At 32.5% G+C, this 25133-nt stretch overlaps 4 protein-coding genes across 13 annotated transcripts; 1 reads left to right on the forward strand and 3 right to left on the reverse strand.

The window, feature by feature from the left end:
• Window positions 1-909: 909 nt before the first annotated feature.
• LOC108320485 (inositol oxygenase 1) lies at window positions 910-4409 on the reverse strand. 2 transcript variants are annotated; one of them, XM_017551906.2, is made up of 11 exons: window positions 4128-4404; window positions 3771-3873; window positions 2855-2939; window positions 2477-2681; window positions 2312-2371; window positions 2147-2199; window positions 1931-2053; window positions 1748-1817; window positions 1567-1645; window positions 1388-1469; window positions 910-1115 (listed from the first exon to the last, which is right to left on the reverse strand). In XM_017551906.2, exons 1-11 carry the CDS (start codon window positions 4159-4161, stop codon window positions 1089-1091), a joined length of 921 nt encoding a protein of 306 aa, XP_017407395.1. In that variant the 5' UTR covers window positions 4162-4404; the 3' UTR covers window positions 910-1088. The 2 variants fall into 2 exon arrangements, with proteins under 2 accessions (XP_017407395.1, XP_017407396.1); XM_017551907.2 differs by lacking the exon at window positions 1388-1469 and having other exon boundaries at window positions 4128-4409.
• Window positions 4410-8872: 4463 nt separating this feature from the next.
• Window positions 8873-13149, reverse strand: LOC108320606 (mediator of RNA polymerase II transcription subunit 6). Its single transcript, XM_017552070.2, has 5 exons — window positions 12784-13149; window positions 12511-12685; window positions 11696-11765; window positions 9979-10097; window positions 8873-9316 (listed from the first exon to the last, which is right to left on the reverse strand). The coding sequence occupies exons 1-5, from the start codon at window positions 13011-13013 to the stop codon at window positions 9155-9157; spliced, it is 756 nt and encodes a 251-aa protein (XP_017407559.1). The 5' UTR covers window positions 13014-13149; the 3' UTR covers window positions 8873-9154.
• On the forward strand, window positions 13126-16324 carry LOC108320604 (pentatricopeptide repeat-containing protein At4g26680, mitochondrial). 9 transcript variants are annotated; one of them, XR_008245222.1, is made up of 3 exons: window positions 13126-14556; window positions 14647-15529; window positions 15806-16324. XR_008245222.1 is itself a non-coding variant. In XM_017552068.2 (2 exons), the coding sequence occupies exon 1, from the start codon at window positions 13285-13287 to the stop codon at window positions 14845-14847; it is 1563 nt and encodes a 520-aa protein (XP_017407557.1). In that variant the 5' UTR covers window positions 13162-13284; the 3' UTR covers window positions 14848-14869; window positions 15787-16324. The 9 variants fall into 9 exon arrangements, 2 of the variants coding, with proteins under 2 accessions (XP_017407557.1, XP_017407556.1); XR_008245218.1 differs by having other exon boundaries at window positions 13162-14869; window positions 15397-15529; XR_001831399.2 differs by having other exon boundaries at window positions 13162-14869; window positions 15426-15529; window positions 15787-16324.
• Window positions 16325-17597: 1273 nt separating this feature from the next.
• LOC108320417 (glucose-6-phosphate 1-dehydrogenase, chloroplastic) lies at window positions 17598-22388 on the reverse strand. Its single transcript, XM_017551831.2, has 10 exons — window positions 22042-22388; window positions 20914-21104; window positions 20688-20782; window positions 20339-20453; window positions 19573-19778; window positions 19353-19502; window positions 19132-19252; window positions 18748-18977; window positions 18450-18650; window positions 17598-18158 (listed from the first exon to the last, which is right to left on the reverse strand). Exons 1-10 carry the CDS (start codon window positions 22250-22252, stop codon window positions 17909-17911), a joined length of 1770 nt encoding a protein of 589 aa, XP_017407320.1. The 5' UTR covers window positions 22253-22388; the 3' UTR covers window positions 17598-17908.
• Between the last annotated feature and the right edge of the window lie 2745 nt (window positions 22389-25133).

A 25133-nucleotide genomic window follows, 5' to 3' on the forward strand; every position in this document is an offset into this window, starting at 1 on the left:
TGAATATATCAGTTTTAAATTTGAGAAAAAAAAATAACGAAAATTAAAATTTTGTGAACAACAAAGAAATTGAAATTGTAACTCGCTTTTATTGCTACACCATTGACCATGTGATATCACAGTACTATTCATTGTGACTTGAACTTTCTAACTACCAATTAGATATCATAAAATAAAATGCTAAAAGATTAGATAAGATAGTGTGCTATTAAATTTTTTTTAATATTTTGTGTTCATAAGATAACAATCTACTGTAGATATGTCTGAGATAATATATTACTAGAAAAGTACCTCTCATTCAGTTACTTCATTTGTTAACTGCACTCTTGGTTTTCAATATAATTATATTTATTGCACACAAAAATAATAAAAATTAAGATGGTAATTTGTTTATTAATATTTTATTTTAATTATTTAAGTTTATAATGAAAAACTACTTATAAAATATATAATATTATAAATTAATTAATTTATAAACATTAATATTAATCAACAACTATTCAAGATTTGATCATAGTTATTAATATTATTTTCAATCCAAAATTTTAAGATAATAAGTTAATAGATTTTTCTTAATACTTCACTTATTATTTTTATTGAATATAAAAGTTAAAACAAGTTAATAAATTTTTCTCAATACTTCACTCATTATTTTTATATAATATAAAAATTAGACTCATATTTGAAATTCTAATTATTAAGACAAAAAAATTAATAAGTTTTAAATTTAATTTAATCTTATAAAATTGATTTATGTAAATATTATGTTTATTTATATAATATAATTTCATCTTGATTTAAAATCTTTTAAGGATTAGCTGAATTATTAACCTCAGTTAAAGATTATATAACTTAACATCTCGTGACAAATCCATAGTTAAGGGAAAGATAAACAGAAACAGGGAAAAATATTTCAGATAGCACTTCAGCTACAAATATTATTTCATAGAAGAATATCTTCTAGCACCAAAGCATATAAATTGATTAATACTGCTACAGCTTTCTAGCTTATTATTTCCTCAACTACATAAGAAACTGTTTGGCTATCATCATAAATTATGGCCTCTTTCATGGTTCCAATGAACTTTTCACCACTTCAGCTTTGCAGGGAAGTACTGCACCAAACAAGTTAATACACTTTAGTATAAGATTATGATATGTTAACCATTCTTTTACAATAGATTAAGTATCACTATCACTGCGGTATATTTGAAATGCGATGTATGTGTATTTGAAACGGAACAATAGCTATGGAGTTATACTACATAGATGGTTGTAAATGATTGGAAATCTTTTGTTGTTAAAAAAAGATTTTCCTTAATATAAACAAGATGAAAAATTTTTCAACAGCTACAAAAGAAGACACAAAAGTTTCCAAAGTAGTAACCTTTTCGATGAGTGAAAGATAGTATGGTTTGACCTTTTCAACATCAATTCGAGTTTTACTCTTGCTGTAAAGGTCATATTTGCTGCAGAATATTGTATGCAGATTGATGAAGTTAGAGAAAAGAAATCAAGAAATCCTTGAACAATTAAGACATTTCATTTATATAAATGTGATCTTACTTGAAAATGTGGAGCCATTTTAGATTCTCAACATCCTCATCATTCATCAAATGCTTATAGGCTCCTTCTCTGTGTAATGCTGCAAAACATATTATTGGTTCAAATAAGATTGCAAATAGTACAGTTTGACAGGTTATGAACTTACAATCAGTTAGAAACTTTTGCTTCTAAACTAAATTACCATAGAATGAATGGTATCTTATAATGAACAAAGCAGCAGAGGGCAGTGTGGTATTATTCTCCTTTGCCACCTTAGAAAACAACAAAATTAGACATTGCCTTAAAAATTTATGAAACAATTGCATTCAATAATCCTACATAACAAAGCAAAAGAAAAAATGAACTTGGCTTTCATAGGACTTACTAAATACATGTAATCATCATGTCCCCATGACATCATCACATTGTCAAGTCCACATTTTTCTGAGTAAATCCCATGTTTAGTGTTGTATGATGAATTGTTGTAGTCTGGATTTTCCTTAAAATACTGAAGTGGGAATGCAACACGTCTCAGGTGTTTGATTTCAGAAAAATGTTTGTTTTCCACCCCAAAAGGATATTATCTGATAAACAAATTTACCTTGTGGTGGACAATTGATTCATCAAATCTGCAACCTACTGGGAATGTGTCCCCTGTATGCGCACAGTAAATGTTCAACATTAGTGAATGTTTTAACCAGAAACTGCAAAGAAAACATGATGTTTTAATTCTGTAGGTTTCAATCTATATAAACACCACACATACCTACTACAGCCCATTGAGGAAGACCTCCAAAAGTAGGTAAATTCAGCACCTTGCCAAGATCTGCATTGAGAAACTCTTCAAATAATTTCCCATGTTTCATGTTAAACCAAAAATACAAAGGATCTTGAAAATTGCATTAAAGGGTAATTAGAATGTAGAATCTACCATGGATAAGGCCTGTTAAGTGCAACCAATCTTCATCTGGGTAATCCTTTCTTATAGCTTCTGCTGTCTGCAGCAAGTGTTCAATCTGAGGTTCATCCAAGTCAGGGTCACTCTCATCCACCACTTCATTCAGCAGTTCACAACATTCCCATATGCTCATCTCTACCTTGTTCAATTTTGCATACTCCTGTCTCATTTTCTTCACCTATGTATGAATACAATGTTCAAATCAATACCATGTTTCACCCTTAATCATTTTTAAAGTATGCAGACCCAAACTGTGGCAACTGTGTGTAATCTCTCCATTTTCTGTATGAAACATGATGTGAGATATGAGGGCAGGACACAGTAAATGCAAATTTTCTGGTAGATGCTTACAAAATCAAGTGATTGGTAGGTGTGGTTTTTTCTGTAGAAATTCTCCACTCCTTCATGTCTAGCACTTTCAGCATCATTATAGGTCCTGTGTTTACAATATATTGTTATTCATGATTTCGTTAATCTTTAATCCTTAATTTTAATTGGCAAGTAAAATGACAAGTGCTATCTTGTTTGATATGTGGAAAGAGACTAAAAGCTCTAATAGTTTAGGTTAGTTGCTTTTTATATAGAAAAGGTTTGAAGAACCAATATCTGGTTTATTTTATCTCAATTTTAAAGAAAATTACATTGTTTTATATTGTAAAATTATAAAGCTGGAAAATTTCAAAAATTTGACAGGTAATTAGAAGATATAAAAAAAAATCAGTCATAATATACTACTCTTTCTCTCTATATATTCGTATATACGTACGTATGTATATGTGTATGAATCAATCTTCCAAAAAGGAGAATGGAAACGCCAATGGGCCAGACCCAAATTTCAACGACAATTCAAGCCCATAAACTATGCATATGGATCTTTAGGTACTGAATATCTGAATTGAAAGAGAAATTTATTCGACCCCACAAAAATATACTGATTTTGTCGACAATAAGAATGGATTCCGTTGACCCAAAAAGAGAACAGAGAGATGAATTCCTACAACCAGATTGCTAGATAAAAGCTTTTTCAATCTCAAAGGAACACATAACAGAAAAAGGATTAAAATCTTTAACGAAAATGAAAAGGAAAGAAAGTACAAGAAAAAGTCATGGATGTGAAGGAGTAATTAAAATCTCTTATTTTCTTCTTCTGTTTTCCTTTTTATTATTTATGATACAGGATCATCGAAAAAGGGTCTTTGTCTTTATATATAAATATAAAACTGGAGAAAATTATTAATGGGTGTGAATAGGTTATGGAGATTGAAACCTAAAAATTTGCCCAAATGAATTGGTCTGTGGTATCAGAAATCCACCATCCAACACCAGTTCTCTCTCATTTAGTGGTTCAGTCTTTGCATCAACTTCAGCCCCTGCAATTTTAAAAACCTATTAACTGAATACCACGTTTTCTTCCTCTTCCAAATCAAAAATGGTGCTTCATGTCCAAAAAGGACAGATTTTCCACAGTTACTGTCACAAAGGTACAATTTTTCATGGAAAAATAAACACAAAAAAAAAACCCTTTTTTCTTCTTCTTGGATTACACTACAATATAGGGTTTTTTTCTCTGATACTAATGATAATATAATTTGCTAAAAACATAGAAAATTACAAAATCAATTACCAAGGTGGTCAGGTTGTTGGATGAGGATGGTCATGTTGAATGGAAGAGTTGGCAGAGAGTGAAAGAGAAAGAGAAAAATGTAAGAAAATGCAATAGAAGAAGAGTAATTTGAGGTGTGTTGTCATGGTTGTGGAGAGGTTGAAAGTATTTATAACTGGCCGGAGAGTCCTTCCCTGAGAATTTGGAGATCCCAAGTCCTTACCTGAAAATCTTGCTTTTCCTTTTCATATTTCTGGTTTTCCATTTTCAGGACATACAAACATCTTTATCAACCTCTAACCCTATTTTTAACCTAAACAACTACTATTTTTACACCAAAAAAATTTCCCCTATTTTAAAACAGACAAACAACCATCCGACACCCTCTCCATCTTCCCTCGTCCAAACAATCAATGTCAATTCCATTTCTTATTGGAAAGAGATTCATGTTTAATCTCACCTACCTATTTAATTAAAAAAATTTAACTTTTATATTTATAAAACAAGAGAAAGATTGAAAAGTAAAATAATGAATATAAAATTTGTGTACAAATTTGTCTTGTAAAAATATTACTATCTAATTAAATTAATCTATCATTATTAACAAGTTTACATTCCATGTAAGAAATATACTTATTGAAAATTGATAATTCTTTTACTATTTATTGTTAATTGCACATAAGTTTTTGTATAAATTTATGAATCAAATGTCAGAGGATTTTGCATTTGTGGGCCCACATGGATTATTTATCGTCAAACTGAGTCAGCATGAGGTGGATCACATAATATCTCCAAAAAGTGGGGTCCAGTGACGTGGCATCTAGTCAAGTTTGTACCACACGTGTTGTTTTTATAAGGTGTTTTATGCATCACAAGTTCCTACACCGTTGCCATTTTTTCACCACCGTTCGTTTCTTTCTGTCTTAACTACTCAACACGTGTCAGTCACAGAATGCAACACGCACGTTACAGTGCATTCGAGAGCCTTACACGTTCCTGCACAATCAATCTTACGTGCGGTACAAAATTTAATTCAATAATATTATGAAAAAAAAGTGGTTTAACACCATTTTTATTTTTAAAATATCATGTTTAATATAATTAAAATGTTAAAATAAAATAATAATTTTCTAAAGTGTCATTTGGAAGTATGAAAAAATTTACAGGTCAAATATCATTGCCTAAAATTATATATATAATTGGTTTGGTTTGATAAGGTGAAGTTAATTGAATATATTAATGTTATTGTCATCGTGTGATAAGATGATCTCCTGAACAATGTTAGTCAATGACAAAATGAGTAGGTTTTATGCTAACTTTTCAGACCTTTCAACACTAAAACTGTAAATTCAACTTTACCAAAATTATATTTAAATCAAATATGTAAATATAAAACAAATATAAAAGCAATCGTGTGTGTATAATATATATATATATATATATATATATATATATATATATATATATATATATATATAATATTTTAATTAAAATTTACATTAAATATTTAAATATTTTATATTTTTTTAATTAAGATATTGCTTAACTTCTTTATTAATTGAGTAATGTAAACTATCGTATTTAGTCATTATTTTTTCGTTTCTATGTTAAAAGTTGTAAAATTTTGTAATTAATAAAAAAAAATATTATTGTTATTGTAAGATAATAAGTTATATTTATTATTTTGATTGAATTGATGATAAATTATTATAATTTTCAACAATATTTATGTCATTTTCGTTGATTATATTATACTTTTATTATTTGACATTTTTAATAAAAAATATAAAATCTCATATTACTTAATAAATTAAAACCAAATTGACATAATTAAAAAATAAATAAAATGATAAATAGTTTAATTAAAAGGTATACAATTTTAACTGCTTAATAATTAGTTAAAATTAATCAATTTTTTTAAATTATACAAGTAATTAAATTTCAAAATATTACAATAATATTATAATTTTTAAAAATTTAAATTAGACAAATAATTAATATGAAGAAATTATATTATATTAAAACAATTTCATAACTGAAATTATGTTATGTTTGTAACGAAACTAACTTAAATAATAATATTATATTATGACTATTTTAATTTTGTAATGAGATGAATTGAAATCGTGTGACTATTTCAATTATATAATAAAATAAATTTAACATGGTAAAAAATCACTTTAAGCTTGCAACCACTTCAATTTAAAAAAAAAACATTATAACTTTATAACTTCAATTTATTTATAGTAAAATTATTTAATTTAGTATAATTTTTTTATTTTGAATTCGTTCTAAGGAAAACACTAACATGATTAAGAATAAAGAAAAGATAATAAAACAACTAATTGTTTTCATTCTTAAAATATTACACTCTCCTAAACAGTGTTGAACATTAAAATTTACAAATAATATAAGTATATTAGAAATAATGTTAATCTGTTTTTCAAGTATTGAAAAACACTTTGGAGTTAGATTCTAAGAATTAATAAAATACACCAAGTTGTAAAATAAAGTAACAAATATTCATATTATAAGAATTAATTATAATAATATAAAAGAAAACCATGGTGTGTTTTTTTATTATCAAAAGTCACTAAGAATTAATAAAATACACCAACTTGCAAAATAAAGTAATAGATATTCATATTACAAGAATTTAATTATAATAATATAAAAGAAAACAATGGTGTGTTTTTTTATCATCAAAAGTCACTATCTACAGTACAACTCAAAATTAATATCCGAGAACTATGCATAGTATTATCCATTGTCTGCACCACAACTTAAAAAATCTGCCGTCCTGCAAAATGCTAGGACAAATAATGAAAATTTGAAAAATAAAAAATGAAACATTAAAAAAAATAAAACTTGATATTTTATGAAAATATTTTATTTTATTTTTATATAATTCTCCATTTTAAATTTAATTTAATTTAATTCTAATTTATATTTTAAAAATTATTTATTGCATTAAATTATCTAACTTTTTCTTTTTATTTTTCAATATCAATTAGATCATTCTGTAGATTATTTATTTTCTTCTTCAATAGAAACAACTCCATCTTCTATCTCTTTCTGTTATTCTTCTATCTCTAAAATTCATCTCAGTATAAAGGTCACTTTCTCCTTTCCTAATCATCTTTCAATCACAAAAAGCTTGGAGTAATGGATTACTGTTCTGGCTTAAAATAGCAGATATATATATATATATATATATATATATATATATATATATATATATATATATATATATGTTGGATTCCACCATGCAGTAACTTATGCATATCTGAAAGGACAAGTTGGAAATATTAAAATTGTGTCACTTTCTGAAAAGATAAAATGCTAGCTGTGAGTTGGTGATGGAAGTGGTTTTCTGTGTGGAATGCAGCATGATGTCAAATCTTATGAGTGTGTCACTGAAACTCCTAATAAGACAAACACGTGAAGCTGTTTGAACAATTTGCAGAAGATGATCATAAACATACTTCCTGCATGAGATCATAGATATATACACACCACAAAAAATTATATTTGCAGCTTTTGATTATAAGATTTGCACCACACGAAATATAATAAGAGGTTCTTATCATCTTAATATTCAGCACTTGTTATCAGTGATAGAATACATGCAGAAATAAAAGTATCTTCTAGAAATGAGCTATATTTGGTTAAAAGAATTCAGAAGGGGCTATTTCTATGTCTGTGAGAAAAAGTATTATATAAAGAGATGTTTTTCTTTTAAGTTTATATATTTTATCTTTTTTATTATATTTTAAGGTTAAAAAAAGAAAATATATAACAATATAAAATCATTAAAATATTTTCAAGTTTACCTGTTGTTATTAGACTTATTTAATATATTTTTATTATTGTCATTTGTTTATTTCAGACTTAACCTTTTATCTTTATTGGACAGGTATTTGGATTTTTCAACATTAGTAGTGATTTTCAAAAAACAAAATATTCCAAAATTCTTTAAGTGTTTTAGAAAATAAATTTCATAAGTGATAGGGTGTAGGAAGAAAATGATAGGGTGCCATCATCAAGCATCAAAGCAACTTACTTTTTGAAAGAAGTAACATGAAAGCATAATTATTTAAATCACCATTATATATATGTCTTGACAAAAATAACAACAATTATATATATGTCTTAACAAAAATAATAACAATAATTAAATATTTAAAATTTTATAACAATTTTTTAATTTATGTAACATTATTTAATATAATCTAATATAATTATACTATTAAATTATATAATATTGTATTAAATTATGTTAAACCATTTTCAGTTTATCATATTTTAAAATTTTAATTTCTCGTATTATTATTAATTGTATTAATCTAATTATTTAATTTATAATTTTATATTTCTTCATTTTTTTTTTAATTTACTCCTTCAACAATATACTCCGGAATTCGAGCCCTTTTCCTTAAAGAATATCTTTCCAATCACTATCACCCTATTGCATCCATTCTGTTTCTAATATTTTGGAAACAAGCTAAGGTCTTTCTCCTTAGTCTCCCCTATAAGTATTCATAATAGCAATAAAATAAATGAATAAAATATTTTAAACCTTCTTTACAAAAAAAATCAATTTATATAACAGGATTTTAAAAAAGTTAAAAAAGAAAATTTTACAAAAGTACTAAAATATTGGTTGTATTGAGCAATTCCACAGAGCTCACTAAATTTCTACATAATCGAGAATCTAAGACAATTCAATCTATGCCCAAGGGACGCAATATTGTTCAGGTAAAACTAGGATGAAAGCAAGACCTGCATCAATGTGCAATAAATAGAAAATGTCCAATCGTTTCCATTTGCTATTGCTAAGTAAATTGTCTAGAATGAAAATACAAGGGTGTGATCCTATTTCAGTGATCATATATCTACATTTAAGGCGAAGACAGGAAAAGAGCATCGCCTGTAGAGACCAGAAAATAATAGCATCAAGTTAATCACAGTTCCAGCAAGGCTGCATGTTGGGAACAATATAATTTTCCTCCACCTGTATAACTAGCCATTGCAGTATGTCTTTAATGTTAAAATTTCATTCTTTTTGATGGTCCTTGATCAATTATGGGATCAGCAGTAGGAGCTTGCGTTTCTGCTGCTTCCTGAGTTTCGGTGCCTTTCTCAGCTTCAGCTGTAGGAGGCGGTACATACCCTTCTGGAAAGGGTGGTGGAGGTGGAGCTGGTGGTAACTGCACCAGGCAGCAAGTTAGTACACTCATTTGTCACCAACAATAAAGGATGAGATAAATTTCCAACACTGTTAGCAGTTCAAATTTATCAATCAATACACAACTATTTGTTTAAACTATGTGTGCATCACCACAAAAGAACCAGATCTCTTATATGACAATACAAGTAAATTAGTTTTAGGTTCTGCAGGTATTCTATTTTTATGAATAAATCCAATCTCATTGCAACAGAAAGGAAGCAAGAATTTCATGTTCTTCCTTTTGGGAAGAGTTAGGAAAGCCCTATTGATGGCACTTCTCTCCAGGCCCCGTGAAATGCAAGAAAAAAGACTTTAATAATATGATCACGATGTTACCCATGAATGAAAGGGATGATACTTTAGCTCTTGGTTTGTGAAGCTAATGCCACCCACCCCTAATTATTCAAATTAAGTGCATTTGGCTTCTCAATATAGTAAATGCTTCATCTTTTGATATAATACACAGACTGTTTTTCGACAGGAGAAATACTCAGAACTGATTGGGCGTATATTTAAGACACAGATTTTATTTCAACCCCTGTACCCACATTTTATACACAAAAATATTACCAGTAATTTTAGTAGTTTTTGTACATAGTTTTTTAATAAGGAAACAGTGAAAGATGTACTTTTTCAACTTACCTTGCGTTGCAAGGATGCAAGAATATGATCCACACGCTTAACTTCCTTTATGTCAATCGTCTCCTTAGCAGTCTTTGACTCCACCAATGCAGTCTCGTTTTCAGAATCCACAGACCCAGCTAGAAGAATCACAATTCAGTTAATGTGTACAGAAGTATGAAATATAACAGTTCTATGACTAAACTCCCAAAACATGTCTTACAAGCAGGCAGAACATATGTAAGGGGAAAAAATGGGTATGAAAAATTAGATGGTAAAATAACAGTGGCAGAATCTCCTGATGCTTTAAAGTTGCAATAGTGAGATACTGATGTTAATCGTTGCTTAGATGATACTAAGGGTGGTAAAAGAAACTGACTAATTGAACCAAACAGAATTATACCAGGAAAAACTGAACCTATTATAAAAAACACAGGACCGAATTGCACCTTTGGAACAGATTCTACTACAAACAGAACTGGTTTCACATTGTAATTCAGTGCACCATAACTCATGTTTAAACAAAGTTTAAAGCATTTCAGTGTTTCTCTCTCAAGTTGACCCGCTTCAGCTCTTTATCCCCAAATTTACAACAACCCTAATTCTCAAATCAAGCCACCCAAAGAACCCTAATCTCATGGATTCGTCAGCAAATCTTTGTCAGCCTAAATCAACCCTTAATGAGCATGCAGGTTTGGATGCTTTCTGAATTAGACAACTTTAGTGATGAAATGTATATTAAGACAAAAAATTCAAAAGATCTGGCAACTGCCAAGACTGCAAGGTTGGTCACCTCCATAAGCTATGTTAATAGTTTACAAAGTTCTTAAGTGCTGATAACGTCCAAAAGACTGTACAAAAGAGAATCCTTGGAATCAGGAAAATTGTGGCGTAAAATGAAAGAAAGACGGGAAGTTTGCTTTTCGAAATAGGAGTAAAACTATCAGAAACTATATCTAAACCAGCAAGGAAGGCATAAAAGCATCCCGATTTTTTTAAAAGAAAAATAGTTCCTTAGTCCTCCAATTATAAATATATGAAAATGATGCTTCGAGATTAATGCCATTAGTCCTTGATAGCATAACTAAAAAAGATCAATATGATCTATAAATTATATTGTTTCAATATGATAGAAACCAACTGGTAAAGAAATTATTACTGTATTACTATCACAAGAACTGGTCTCTAATTACCAGATTACACAGAACACAGAAATTGACATAGAACAACACTTAGGACAGTAGACATCTTCCAAGTTTCCAAGAACTTGGTCTCTCACTTCTCAGATTTTTCTCTCCAGTCCAAATCCCCCTTTTACCCTCCTCTCTCCCTATTTCTGCTGTCCTCATAACTGCTTATGCTTGTCCTTAATAAAACATTAAAAGCTGCCAAACTAATTAAGAAAACTGCAATGACTTATTACAATAACTGTCTCTTATAGAGCTTAATTATAAGAGGTCTAACACAATGACACAACACCAGCTAGGTCATTGTCTTCGAAAGTAAAAAAATTGATGTCCTAGGGAAGAATAATCTCAAATTGCGAGAGCAGCAGAGTTGTCTCACTCCATTTAATTTATCAAACAATAACGATGGCATACCATAGTAATATCACAAAATTATTGCTTATTCTAGGAATATAAGTGTAGCACTACGGTGTTTTTATCCAGCTTCTGTAACATTGCTGTAAGCAACAATCTCTGATAAAGAAAAGAAAACAGCCATAGTTTGCACTTACCATATCCAATCTTCTCCAACTTGGAGGCAGCTGTAGTAAATGCCTTTTCTATGTAATAAAGGGCCCTTCCCTGAAAGATCAATGACAAAACCAGTATTAGACACCAAATCTCTCCAATAATAAAAAAAATTGACGAAAAGAAAAACTCGTAAACTGTACAAAAATTGTACAATAAGGCCCTTAAGTATAAAACTGTAATACTTCCTGTTCAAAACACCGAACCTGAATACTAAAGAACAGATAAAACTAATACAGCTTCGAACAGAAAACAAAAACGTTATGTTTAAGGACTGAAAAGGATTTTCTCTAATTTTCACAATCCAACCACGAGTACTCCTCTTGTCCAGAGTACTCCTTCCATTAACAAACAAATCTAAAACACTCCTTTAGGTGGAGAGCTCCTTTGGTTCATGTTCAGATATTCTCAGAAAAAAGAAATCACCAATCATGCAAAAAGTCTAAATAGCATAAAACACCCCTAAAGAGAAATCATAACTCAAAGGTAATAACTACACCCTAGATAAATCATGACTTTAGTGAAGTAATAACACGATCCAAGATAAACCTTTATTAGATACCCTGCACAAAAAGGAAAAGAAAATTTTTAAACCCCAACAAAATAATAAAATATATCTTAAGTTTATATTGATAAATACCATAATCTTTCCTTCAACATGATCCTCCTCCATTCTACAGCACACACGATCACAAACATGCATTTCTTCTTAATGTCATGCAAGCAAGTTTTTCACAGAAAAGAATCCTCCCTAACCTAAAAACAGTAAGAAAACTTATAGTACAGAGAAAGAACTCACAATTCTGGCAGCAAAAACATTGCAGAGTTGCGGAGCCTGGTATATGGAACCGTCGAGGACGTAGTAGGCGAGCATAGGCGTAACTTTGTCAGGGCTATCTCTCTTCTGCTTGCGAATAACAAAGAGGTGCGGCTCCATAACTTCGCTGAGCATATACTCCGTCCCCGTCATTTTCCTGAACAGCAGAACTACTATTATTCGATTATTACATTCCACGAAACCTAAAAGAGTATCGAAAAGAAGGAAAGAGAAGGGATTTAGGGTTTTACATACGAGAGTTGAGAGAGGTCGAGGGGGTGAACGGATCGCATACGGAGTTGCTCGTTGTTGCAAGTCCAATCATAGAAAGGGGAAAGGGCGAAGTAATCGAAGACAAGGTTGCGATCGAGAGGGAAGCTGTTGAGCCAGAGCTGGTCTCGGAAGCATATTCCGGTCATATCAGTCCCCGGAGGCGGCGGCGCTCCTCCCCCCTCCAGCATTTGGTTTCCCGGCGCCGTCGCCATCTTCCTCTTCCAATTTCCGAACCGCTTTCTTACGTTTTCTAGTTCACTCCGCTGGCGGCACAGAACAACTTTCGGAGAAACTATGGTTAGTCAGGGCAGTTTGATTTAGGATCCCGTATGTTAACACTGCCTATGTGTCAAAAATAATATTAATTTAAACTTATGCGGTCCCACTGAAGGAAGAAGGAAAGTAGAAATATGTAAATTGATGAATCGATTCCGAAAGAAAAACATGTCCCACCTGAAAATGAGAGAGAAGAAGCATTGAACAATGCGAAACATTGAAGTTCGTCGATTTTGCACTCTGATAACCGAAGCAACCCACAGAACCCCAACAACGAAGCCATTCCTTCCCATACCTCACCGAACCCTTCCCGAACCTCGAGGCCAGGATCTGGACTTCATCACCGTCGCTCACAGTCACGTCGTCAACTCCCACTGGGAAAAGCTACATCCTTTGTGCCCCGTTCTCACACCCTTTCGTCTCAAACACCTCTTCCTCAACCTCCAAAACGACCACGTATTGTCCCTCAAACTTTCCCAATGGCTTCTCCAACACCACCCATCCACGCACACCCTCGAAACCCTCTCGTTCCTCCTCCACACCCTCGCCACACATCGCCAATTCAAAACCATCCAAACCATCCTCACAAAAATCCTTTCTTCACACCCTCCCCACACCCTCTTCGACTCTCTCTTACACTCCTACCCTATCTGCAATGCTTCCCCTCTCGTCTTCGATGCCCTCTTCAAAACCCTCGCCCATGCCAGTAAATTCCGCAGCGCCACCCTCACTTATACCCTGATGAAGCAACACGGCTTCTCCCTCACCGTTGAGTCCTGCAACGCCTTTTTAAGTTCTCTGCTTCGCCTCCGCAGAGCAGATATCGCGCTGTCGTTTTACCGGGAGATGCGTCGCTCTTATGTTTCGCCTAACGTCTACACTCTCAACATGGTTATTCGCGCTCATTGCATGTTGGGGGGAGTGCAGAAGGGCTTTGAGATTTTCCAGAAGATGGGGGACATGGGCTTGAGTCCTAATGTTGTGTCTTTCAATACTTTGATTTCGGGGTATTGTAACAAGGGGCTGTTTGGCTTGGCTTTAAAGGTTAAATCTTTGATGGGGGGTCATGGAGTGCAGGCTAATGTGGTTACTTTTAACACTCTGATTAATGGGTTTTGTAAGGAGAGGAAGTTGCATGAGGCGAATAGGGTTTTCAATGAGATGAAGGTTGCCAATGTAACCCCGAATGTTGTAACTTACAATACTTTGTTGCATGGGTATGGTCAGGTTGGAGACAGTGAAATGGGTGGGAAAGTTTACGAGGAGATGGTGAGGAATGGGGTTAAGGCTGATATATTAACTTATAATGCATTGATTTTGGGGCTGTGTAAGGATGGAAAGACAAAGAAGGCTGCAGGGTTTGTAAAGGAGCTTGATAAAGAGAACTTGGTTCCAAATGCGAGTACTTTTTCTGCTCTTATTACTGGACAGTGTGTGAGGAACAATTCTGAGCGTGCCTTTCTTATTTATAGGAGCATGGTGAGGAGTGGTTGTAATCCAAATGAGCATACTTTTCAGATGCTGATATCTGCTTTTTGCAAGAATGAGGACTTTGATGGGGCTGTGCAGGTTTTGAGGGACATGCTGGGTAGATTGATGAGGCCAGATTCCAGCACGTTATCTGAGCTGTATCATGGACTTCACAGGTGTGGGAAAAACCAGTTGGCATTGGCTCTGTGTAGCGAGATAGAAGCGAGGCGACTCTTGCCGGATGGGTTTGACAAAGAAAAATTATTCATCGTCCCTCCTGAAAATGAGACAAGTAGCTGAACTCTGGTATTCTCCATCAGAGGTAATTTTGTTCGAGACACTTCAGATACTAGATGTGGTGGACAATAGATGTCTATATTAACGCAGATACGAATATTAGTTTGTTACATCGTGGAATTTAAGTCCTTTGTATTAGATTGAACCCTTGGTGGTGGTACTTGTCTGGTTGTTTGAAGCTGAACATTACCCTGTACTTGGTTAACTTGTTTGGTTCTACATTTCATACCCAATAGAAGTATCATTGTAAATATTCCATTAAATTAACCACGGAAGATACATATTTGAGATCGAGATGAATTTGCTTGAATGGGGATGCTTGAGTTGTTATTCATTACTAATTCTATGATTAGTCAGTCAGTTAGTTAAGGGCTTGAAGCCTGGATCTCTTGTATTTCCTTGGAATTTTTTTGTGGAGATACACTCAGTCAATATATAAAAAATTTGTCTTTCTTCCTATTCTGAATTTTGATCCAGTATCTATCATACTGTGCAAAACGGTTTATAAGAATTTTTTTTTAACCAACAATTACTCCCAAAAAAATTGACTAGAATGCCGTGAGTTATCTGAATTCCAATAGAACTCTAAAGGAGCACTAGCGTTCATTGGTGTAGCGGCACTGTTCATGACAATTTCTGGGCTGATATCATCTTCCATCTCCGAGCTCACTATGTTACGCTATTTGTGAGTAACTCATCTCATTTGCATTTATTTTTTATCTTTTTCTCTTCTTGGAGATTTAAATCGTAATGTTGCATTTTTAGTTCTTATATGCTTTTGATAGATTAGATTTGTCTTTTCATGGTAAATAGTTGTTTTGATGAATTTGTGCTAATTATGTGTTTTTCGATACGTTTTTAGTATTAGGATTGTGGTAGTCTTGTTTTAGTCTTTGTAAGTGTAAATTTCAGTTTTTGAAGTTAATCTCATGATGATTTCAGTCCCAACTTTTTGGTGCAGGGAGTAGGATCTGTACAGCAAGTGAAGCGTGAGCTGCTGCTGGGCCACAAGATCAAGACTGCACTTGCTGTGAAGAGCTGGCTGACCTTTTCTGGACTGGTGATGCGGCTGGAGCAAGCTGAAGGGGCAGGCCAAGTCAATTTGGGCCATGTGAGGAGCTGACTTACACTTAGAAGGCTAAACCTGAATTAGTCTCGTAAATTAGCATTAGGCTGGATTCATTTTCTTTTCCCATTTAAGAGCAGCTTAGCTGTGTAGGGAGTACAACACCGCTAGACCCATGTTACTGACACTTTTACTTTTTTAGCAAATTTGTGGAGATTTCCATCTTGTAAGGTAGAGTGCAGCCTCCAACCCTTGTGAGTGCAGAGTAACCTCAAGGGAAAGGAGTGTAATCTGCTGTACGGTCTAGGTTTTGCGGTTTTGCTCCAATCCTTGTGAGTGCAAAGGGAAAGGAGTATAACCCACTGTACTTTATTCTGAAATCAATACAAGTTTGCTATCTTTTCTTCATTCCAATTTACTTTGCCTGCATTCTTTACTGTTCTTGCAGTGATTTACAGTTCTTTGCACTGTTTTTACTTTTCTGCCTGATTTTACTCAGTTCTTGAGTTGCTTTTCGTTCTTGCATTAATTCTTTAATTTTCTTGCAATCCTTTATCAATTTCTTGCACTATCGTTGTTGTATTAGTATTGAATTTCTTGATGTCAACCTTGATGCACTGAATTTCTAGTTTTGCACATTTTAGTTTCGGGTTTCTGGTCAAGAACCTAGATCTAAAGACTCCAATGGGAGTTTTAATTACTAAGATGTCTTCTTGAAATGCAAAACTAAGGTTTTGCACACCAAGATTGAAGTGAGACTTTTAATTCTGATTCATCCGAGTTTGTTTTCCTTAGAACTTGAGCGTTAGTTTCTGTTTTCCATGCTTTAAATCTGTCGTCAAGAACTTGTTCTGAACTTTACTTTCTTTTTGAAATTACTGCACGATTAGATTCCTAATCCAATCCTCTAAATCATTTTCTGATACATTGCATCATGTTAGCATAGTTAGGTAAGTAGGTAAATTCGGTATTGGGATTTTGGGTATTGACTTTGATTTTTTCCATTCAGTTCTGCATTCCTACATTCATTTTATTTTCTTTTGCATCAATTGAACTTGTTGGTAAGATACAGTTTGGTTTACAACCCCAATTACTGTTTCTGAAATGTAAAAAAAAAACACCAGTTTCCCTTTTTTTGTTAGGTTGCTTTGATTTAGAAATTCTAATGCTGCAGTTCTTTTGCTTAAACTAGTTTGATTAATCTGTAAATCATGTTCATTCATATATATATGTTTGCATCTTGCATTGCATGGTTAAATCAGTCCAGCCGACATAATTTACGTTTGATAAACTGATATAAGCACCAGTGTGTTGTTTGCTGCCAAACTAGGTTCTAATTAGTGAATTTTGTTTTCTGCATGCATTTCTTGTGATTAAATAGCATCTTTCATTCATATTCATCATTTTAGACTTGTTTCATTCATTGCATATTCATTTTCTGCTCTTTTAATTCATTGAAGCATTCTCACAAACTATTTGGTAAAATGTTCAATCAAGCATTTCATCAAACAGTTTGAGATTTTGTAATTAGGCATAGTTTTTCATAATTCTAAGCATTCCAGCATATTACATTACATCATTCTAACAGTTTTAAGTAATCATTCTGATTTTCTAACCAGTCTAACATCATTTCATAATGCATTAGCCATCAACTTAGTGCATATGCACACTGTTCTGTGATAGCTCATTTTAGGAATAGTCCTTGAATTAGAAATATTAGTTTACATGCATTTTAATTCATTTTATCATTCCCCCATCTTTGCTTCTATTTTTTAGGACTGAATCTATACAAACAAATCATTTAAAATTTCATCCCATCTCTTTGGATTTGACACCCGAGTCTTTCCGTAAACTACATTAGGAGAACTTGGTTTTTGTATGAACTTGATGCAACTGTATAAGTTCAATCAGTGAGACAAGCTGTGTAGCTGTCCTATAATGTGATGGAAAAGGTATTGATAATGAATGTTCTTGATCATGGGAGAGCTCTGCCATTTATTAGTCTTCATTACCAAGATCTCCCCATCTAACATTGTGCCTTGCAGCAAGGTAATGTGCTCCAACCGGTCCTCTGCTACCATAGGGGTAGAGCTCTGGAGCAATCTTCTTGTTTTCAAGTTCTTTTAGCAAAGGAGTGAACAGTGCCCAAGCTGCATCAAGCTCATCACTTCTAATGAACAGCCTTCGCTCTCCTTCAATGGCATCTAGGAGTAACCTCTCATATGCATCTGGTATTTCACTTGGATACCTTCACAGAAAATCAAAGTTTCGTATTAATGCCTACATCAAATACGTTTGTATTCCCTCCAATTAATAACCAGTCTTAGCAAATGAATTTTTTTTAAGACTGGCAAGCTATGTTTCACAAGCAGTAGATATATCCAAGGATAATTATGAAGAAGGAAATGCAGAGACATTATTAACAAGTGTTGAAACAGTATGTTCTGCGGAAAACCCTCACTCAATTTAAGTCAACAACTTCTACAACTGAATTTAAGTCAGTCAACTCTACACAGAACATGTCTAGAAGATCTCGCACCTTGCTCGGAAAAGCAAATTCAAGTCACTTCTGTCTAATCTCATTCCCAGACCTGGCACTTTATTGTTGATTTTCAAATATATAGCTTCATCAGGTTGTACACGAAGCACAAGCTCATTCGTAGCCTTGTCTAGATCAGTTCCAAAATTCCTCTTGTACAAGTTACCTGGGACGTGTCTGAATTGTACTCTGATTTCTGCACTGGATACAAATTTAAAATTTTTCTTGAAATAGTTCCAAACAGTGCAGAGAAAATTGAATGGCCTAATTTACCTGAAGATAGAAGAAACTTGCATACCGTTTAGTATGGAGAGCCTTGCCAGCTTTCATGAGAAAAGGAACCCCATCCCATCTGGCATTGTCTATAAAAAGAGCTGCTGCTGCAAATGTTGGAGTAAGACTACCCGTTGGAACAGTTGCATCATCCGTATAAGCAGGATATGATTTTCCACCCTTGTTGTGGCCCTTGTATTGACCAACAACAGCATTTTCAAGCTGCAGTGGTCTCATTGATCTCAGAACCTTCACCTGAGTTAAAACCATTCTCAGTAATCACTGAACATCATAATATTAGTTGAAAATTTTTCCATAAGATTATAGGATATGTAGGAGGACCGAATTTAAACATTAATAAAATGATGTTATGTAGGTATACTCTGCTAGACAAAAAGAGATGTATTACCTTTTCATTTCTGATGTCCTCAGCAGCTAAGCTGACTGGTGTTTCCATTGCAAACAAAGCTAGTATTTGCAGAAGATGATTTTGCATTATATCCCGAATGATTCCGTAGTGATCAAAATAACTAAAGAAAAGCACAAAGCCAGATCAATTAGTCGTGTGAGTTATCATTCTATACAATACCATCAAGACAAGTATATGACAAAATTACTCAGTACTCTCACCCTCCTCTTCCTTCAGTTCCAAAATCTTCAGAAAATATGATCTGCACATTGCGAATGTAATTCCGGGACCATAGAGGCTCAAAAACAAGATTTGAAAAGCGAAGCACTGATAGATTCTCCACAAGCTCCTTACCCAAGTAATGGTCAATCCTAAAGAATTTCCAATGAGTCCATGCTTTTCACTTTAGCTTGTTTAAAAAGAAAAAAGAACCAAGTGCACCTGAATATTTGGTCTTCAGTGAGGTACTGCTTCAAGCATTTTGTTAGCTCACTAGATGATTCCGAGTCACGGCCAAATGGCTTTTCAACGATAACCCTTGTCCATCCATCTCTGGAAGAAGCCTTTTGGCTAGCGCATCTCACCACATCCACAAATATGTTTGGAGGTATTGACAAATAAAACAATCTGTTTGATAATTTTCCACCCTAGAAAAGACCAGTGCCAAATATATCAGTATAGTTAGAAGATCAGCTATTAGGCAGGCAGCTAAAATGAAGAATTTGATCTTCTTTGCATGACACAATAGAATTTTAGTTATGGAAACATAAAATGCCTTAAATTTTATGACAAATATTAGAACCTTTTTTTTTGTAGAACTACAGTTTTAATTTTCAAATCACCACCTGACCGAAAGCCTTTTGCACCCTATTAAACTTAGCTCTCCGGCTATGAACGAATATTGAATTTTATGAAAAAGCAACTGAAGTTCCTTTTTGTGAAGCAGGGAGGGACTACTTAGAAAGTAACCGTGTCACAGCCTAGTAGAAGAAATTCATGTTCACGGGAATTTGAAGCATTCATGTTAAATTTGAGAAACAAATAGCATACAATATCTGATAACATGATTCAACCAGTGTTTTTGTTTTAGTGTGTTCACTTCTGGTGGAAAATGTTCTTCAATATTGTTTTATTTTTTTTATTTTCTGATGTATGTATGTACAGGGCTTAGTGTAGCAGGGCAATATGGCAGATAGTATTATATTACCTCTTTCTCTTTCAGCTTGATATCCAATTCTGAAAAGTGCTCCTCAGAATTATATTGACCAGAATGGTAAAAGCATCTTTTTAAGAACTGATCCATTTTGTCTTCGCAATTTTCTCTGCAAGTTTAGACTAGTATCAATATACATAAAATGAAGGGAAGTAGGGGAAAAGTATAAGGTAAGGTTTAGCCCAATAACATAAAAGTTAAATTGTATAAATGTGTTGTGGTGATATAGACCTAAGAATGATAAAAGTGAAAAGAAAAAGTTCATTGCATTTAATCAATTACCTGTTATCCAGCTACTTTTTAAACCTTACATACCAAATAGGATTGCTGTAATGAAATTTACCTTTTGTCAATTCTGCATGTTAAGGTTTTGCTAATCATGTTCCTTAATTCTTCATCGGTCATTTTAGTCCGAGCAAATCCAAAAACAATAAAATTCTGCATAAAGATTACAACCAGACAGACTCAAACACAATGTTCCAAAATATTTAAATCATCTAGATATCTCAGTTCCCAAACGTTTAAGTATCACTACCAATTGAAACTAAACACTATATAACCAGTCCGACCTCAGGTAGCCAATCTTCATAAAAGAGTGCAAAGAGTGCTGGAAAAATCTTCTTTTTGGCAAGGTCTCCAGAAGCTCCAACAACTGTTATACTAAGATTGGATCCTGTACATTCTGAGTCTGACAATGGAAATAGTTCAGGAAGTGGTTGGAGCTTGCTATCTTCTTTAGCCAACGAAGTTCCAGCTAAACCTAATTAATTTATGAATATATGACATAAGACTTTAGCTAAACTAAACAATGCTAGTTAAATGTAAATGCACAAGTAGTCAACAATATGTGAACAGTTAAACAAACAGGTCATGTGCCCACAACATGTGGTCTGATTTCAGTGCAATAGAGGACTCAACAAAAAACTGCAACATGGTTATTGAATTATTATAATCCATGGTTTCAACATTCAACTAAAGCTTTAAGCGAAATGGTACTTAAGTACATAGAAGCTAAGGGAGGGAGAAGAGAACATGGTGTGATGATCCCTTTGGCAATAAGGAATGGGAATTTTCCAAACTAGAAGAAATATCAAAGTAGTAAAAATTAAAGAAAATTACAGATGTTCTGTCAACATGAAGCCAGTCCAACTCCAGTTGAAGCTTTCAGTATGATTTAATTTTTTCTCTGATGGAGGCAAATGCATATATAAGCTGAGACATAATTGAAGTATGAGAAGTGAAAATCATGAGGGAAAACCAGGAGTGTAACAAAGAAGGAAAAGGGTAAGAGAAGAAACTTCCACATAAAGGAATATAATCTGAATTTTTTCTTTCTGATTAACAGATTGATTACCAGGTCCAGGGAGTTTAACAATAATGCATATAGTTTGTCAATGTGATATCAACTGTTTTAGGAACAGATCAAGGTATACAATTGAACAATAAAATAAAATTTCACTACTAGGATAACAAGACACTAAGGAGGCTCATAAATACTAACTCCAACCAATTTGGCACATTTCTAATTGAAAAGTGTAATCAAAGGCTGCAAAGGAAGGAGAAACAATTGCTAGATCAAACAAAAGGCATGTGCAGCCATTTCAATCCAGTTGAAGTTTAGCTTCTTAATATATACAAGCTACAACATAATGATAAAAGAAAAACAGATCATGTAAAACTGAGGTTGAAGAACAAACCATCATTTGAAGAGACAGCATTCAGTGGAAGCCCATTTGAGGATTTGAGCTGGAAATGGTTTCTAGCAGATTTTCTAGCGCGAGTGCATGAAAACCATAGTGGTGAATGAGAGTTTTCTCCTACTGCAGTGATTTTAGAGACAATTAGTGGCTCATTTCTTAATGCATAGGCCCTGACTATGCTTAAAGAAGGACCTAGAATACTGGCCATGCAAGAAGTTGGTACTGAAGATTTCAGAAGAAAACCATAAGAACTGAGCAACAAAGTAAAAATCCAAGATCAGAAACAGTAAGTTGAACAAGGTGTGGGAGTTCAGTTAATATAGTTAATTGTTGATGAAAAATAAAAGGGTTAAAATCTTTAGTGTTATGATTTATGAATGCGACATCATGCCAAAATTGCCTTTGGATATGTGAAAGGACCACTTCAAATTGGAAGGTTGCTCTGTTTACACTCATAACAAAATATCCTGAAACGTGAGGTCCAAATTTTCTCTTTTTTTTTTCAAGTTTCTGAAAAGATAATAGTAATTAATGAAAGGAAAAATGAATGCTCTGTAGAGAAAATTAGTATTCATTGGGTTGTGTGAAAGAAAAAAACTAAGATAGCTTAGAATGGGCCGAGATTGCTTCTACTGTGGTGCATTTAATCCACAAATCATCCATATTGATGCTAGGAAAAAATTAGGATAATGATACTTTAATAACATTTTTTTTGTAATATTTTAACATCACTTACGTGTTATTCTGTTATTGGTTCATGTTGGTGTTTATGATTATTATTATTGTTAGTGAAGTAATTTTGGACCAATCACATAATGACACGTAGATGATGTTAAAATGTTGTCAAAGTATCATTATCCAAAAAATTAAATGTATTTTTGTATTATGTAGAAAATATAAATATATAAAAATACATAAAAGTAAAAATAATTTGATATTTTAAATTTACAAAATGTAATTCTTTTCTTTTGAAGACTCTATTACTCATAGTTGTGACTTGTATAGAAAAAGTAAGAGTAGAAGAAAAAAAACACACATTATTTAAAAACCTGTGTAGGCTGTTTCTTCCTGCAAGCCATGATTTCTTTCTCCACCTCCCCGAGAAGTGTAAAAGACAAAGTTACTCTTTTACCATTTCCTTTTATGTTGTTACTGTTTAGTTTCTTCAACTAAATTCTTTATAAATACATGTAATTAAATATTATAATCCGTTTTATTAACTTATTACAGTGGTTTGTGATTGAATGAGTGGAAGATTATTACATAAAGTTAAGAAGTTGGAGATTCTTTGTTCTGAAATTCAGTCTCAGGTGTGTTAGATTAGATAATCAAATTGAATACACCTTTCTGGTTATATTATATATCATTAACTAGCTTATATCTTACAGTAATTAGAAAATATTACTTCCTTTAAAGACACTGACATTCATTTATGAACATGGTTTTTTTTTTCTTCTTTTTTCCAGCACACAACTACAGGGAAAATGTCAGGTACTATAATGTATGTATGAAGTATTTATTTTATATGATACATACATACATATTCAGCTATCCTAGTTACCAAATTTTCATGATATCTTGAAAATGTTTGTTAACATCAAATTGCAGTACACAGCACTTATAACCAAATTATTTGTACACGATCAATTTAGTACACGATCAATCTGACTCTGTCCTACACACTAAAATAAATTATAACCAAATTATTTGTAAACATCTTTCGAGTATAATGATTAATCGTTGATAGCTGTGTAGTATAATTTCTAGTTACCAGAAATTAGATGACCAGAATTTAAAATTGCTAAAATATTATTATTATTTATATTCAAATAATGATAATACTGTTAGTAATCGAAGTTTAAATAAGAATAATAAATTCTTCAATCCTAAGTTTTGTAGAATACATTATATATTTTACTTTCTATTTATCTTTTGTTTTTTTACGTATGAAACTTGTTCATAAAATATTCATAAAATGTTATTTTTGTTTTTTTGTCTTTAGTTAATCTCTTAATTTCTCTCCTTGTTATTGCTCATCGAACAAAAATGGAAAACACTCCAAAATTGGTGCAGAAATTGATTTGCATGTTAATATTTTACTCTTCCTTTATTTGATATGTGTTTCATTGCTTCTGATATGTCCTTCCTAATCAATGCATTGTCTTTATTTTATTTAATGGTTAAGGTCCACTTTTGACTAAGTATTATTATTTATATTCAAATATTACAACACTATCAGAAATCCAAGGCTTAAATAAAAATAATAAATTTTGCTCAATCCTAAGTTTTGTAGGATGCATGATATACTTTACTTTCCATGCTCAATCCAGTTCTTGTTCATAGTTTAATGGTGCAACTTGTTCATAAAAGGTTCATAAAGGGTGACCCTTCATTTTCTTTTTGTGTCCTTTGTTAATCTCTTAATCTCTCCCCTTATTATTACCATCAAACCAAAATGAGAAGCACCCGAAAATAAGTGTGGAAGTTGATTTGCATGTTAATATTTTTCTCTTCATTTCTCTCATATGCGTTTCATTGCTTGTGATGTCTTTCCCGATAAATGCATTGCCTTTATTTTATGTAATGGTTAAGGTCCCACTTTTGACAAAGTATCATTATTTATATTCAAATATTGATACCATATAAAAAGGTTTAAAAAATAATTCTGATGTATTATTTCAAAGAATAGTGTATCATGTATATACATACAAAGGTCTTATAATTCTTCATCTATTAAAAGAATGACAACTGCACAAATCCGCACAAATTACATCACAGTTGTAATAATGCCTAAATTACAACAAACACAATATTTGATTGCCTAATATTTGCTAATAGAATATTTGACATATCTTAACACCCTCCACTCAAGTTGGTGCATAGATATTACACATTCCCAAATTGAATAGAGACTCATAAAACACTCTTCTTGACACTCCTTTGATGAAAATATCAGCCAACTGGAATTCTAATCTTGTTCTGTGTGTTCAACGACCACTCAACTTAATTTGATGGTGCAACTTGTTCATAAAAGGTGACCCTTTGTTTCTTTTTTGGTCTTCCGTTAATCTCTTAATTTCTCTCCCTGT

The sequence above is a fragment of the Vigna angularis genome, chromosome 9, assembly GCF_016808095.1.
Source record: "Vigna angularis cultivar LongXiaoDou No.4 chromosome 9, ASM1680809v1, whole genome shotgun sequence".
In the NCBI taxonomy this organism is placed as follows: Eukaryota; Viridiplantae; Streptophyta; class Magnoliopsida; order Fabales; family Fabaceae; genus Vigna; species Vigna angularis.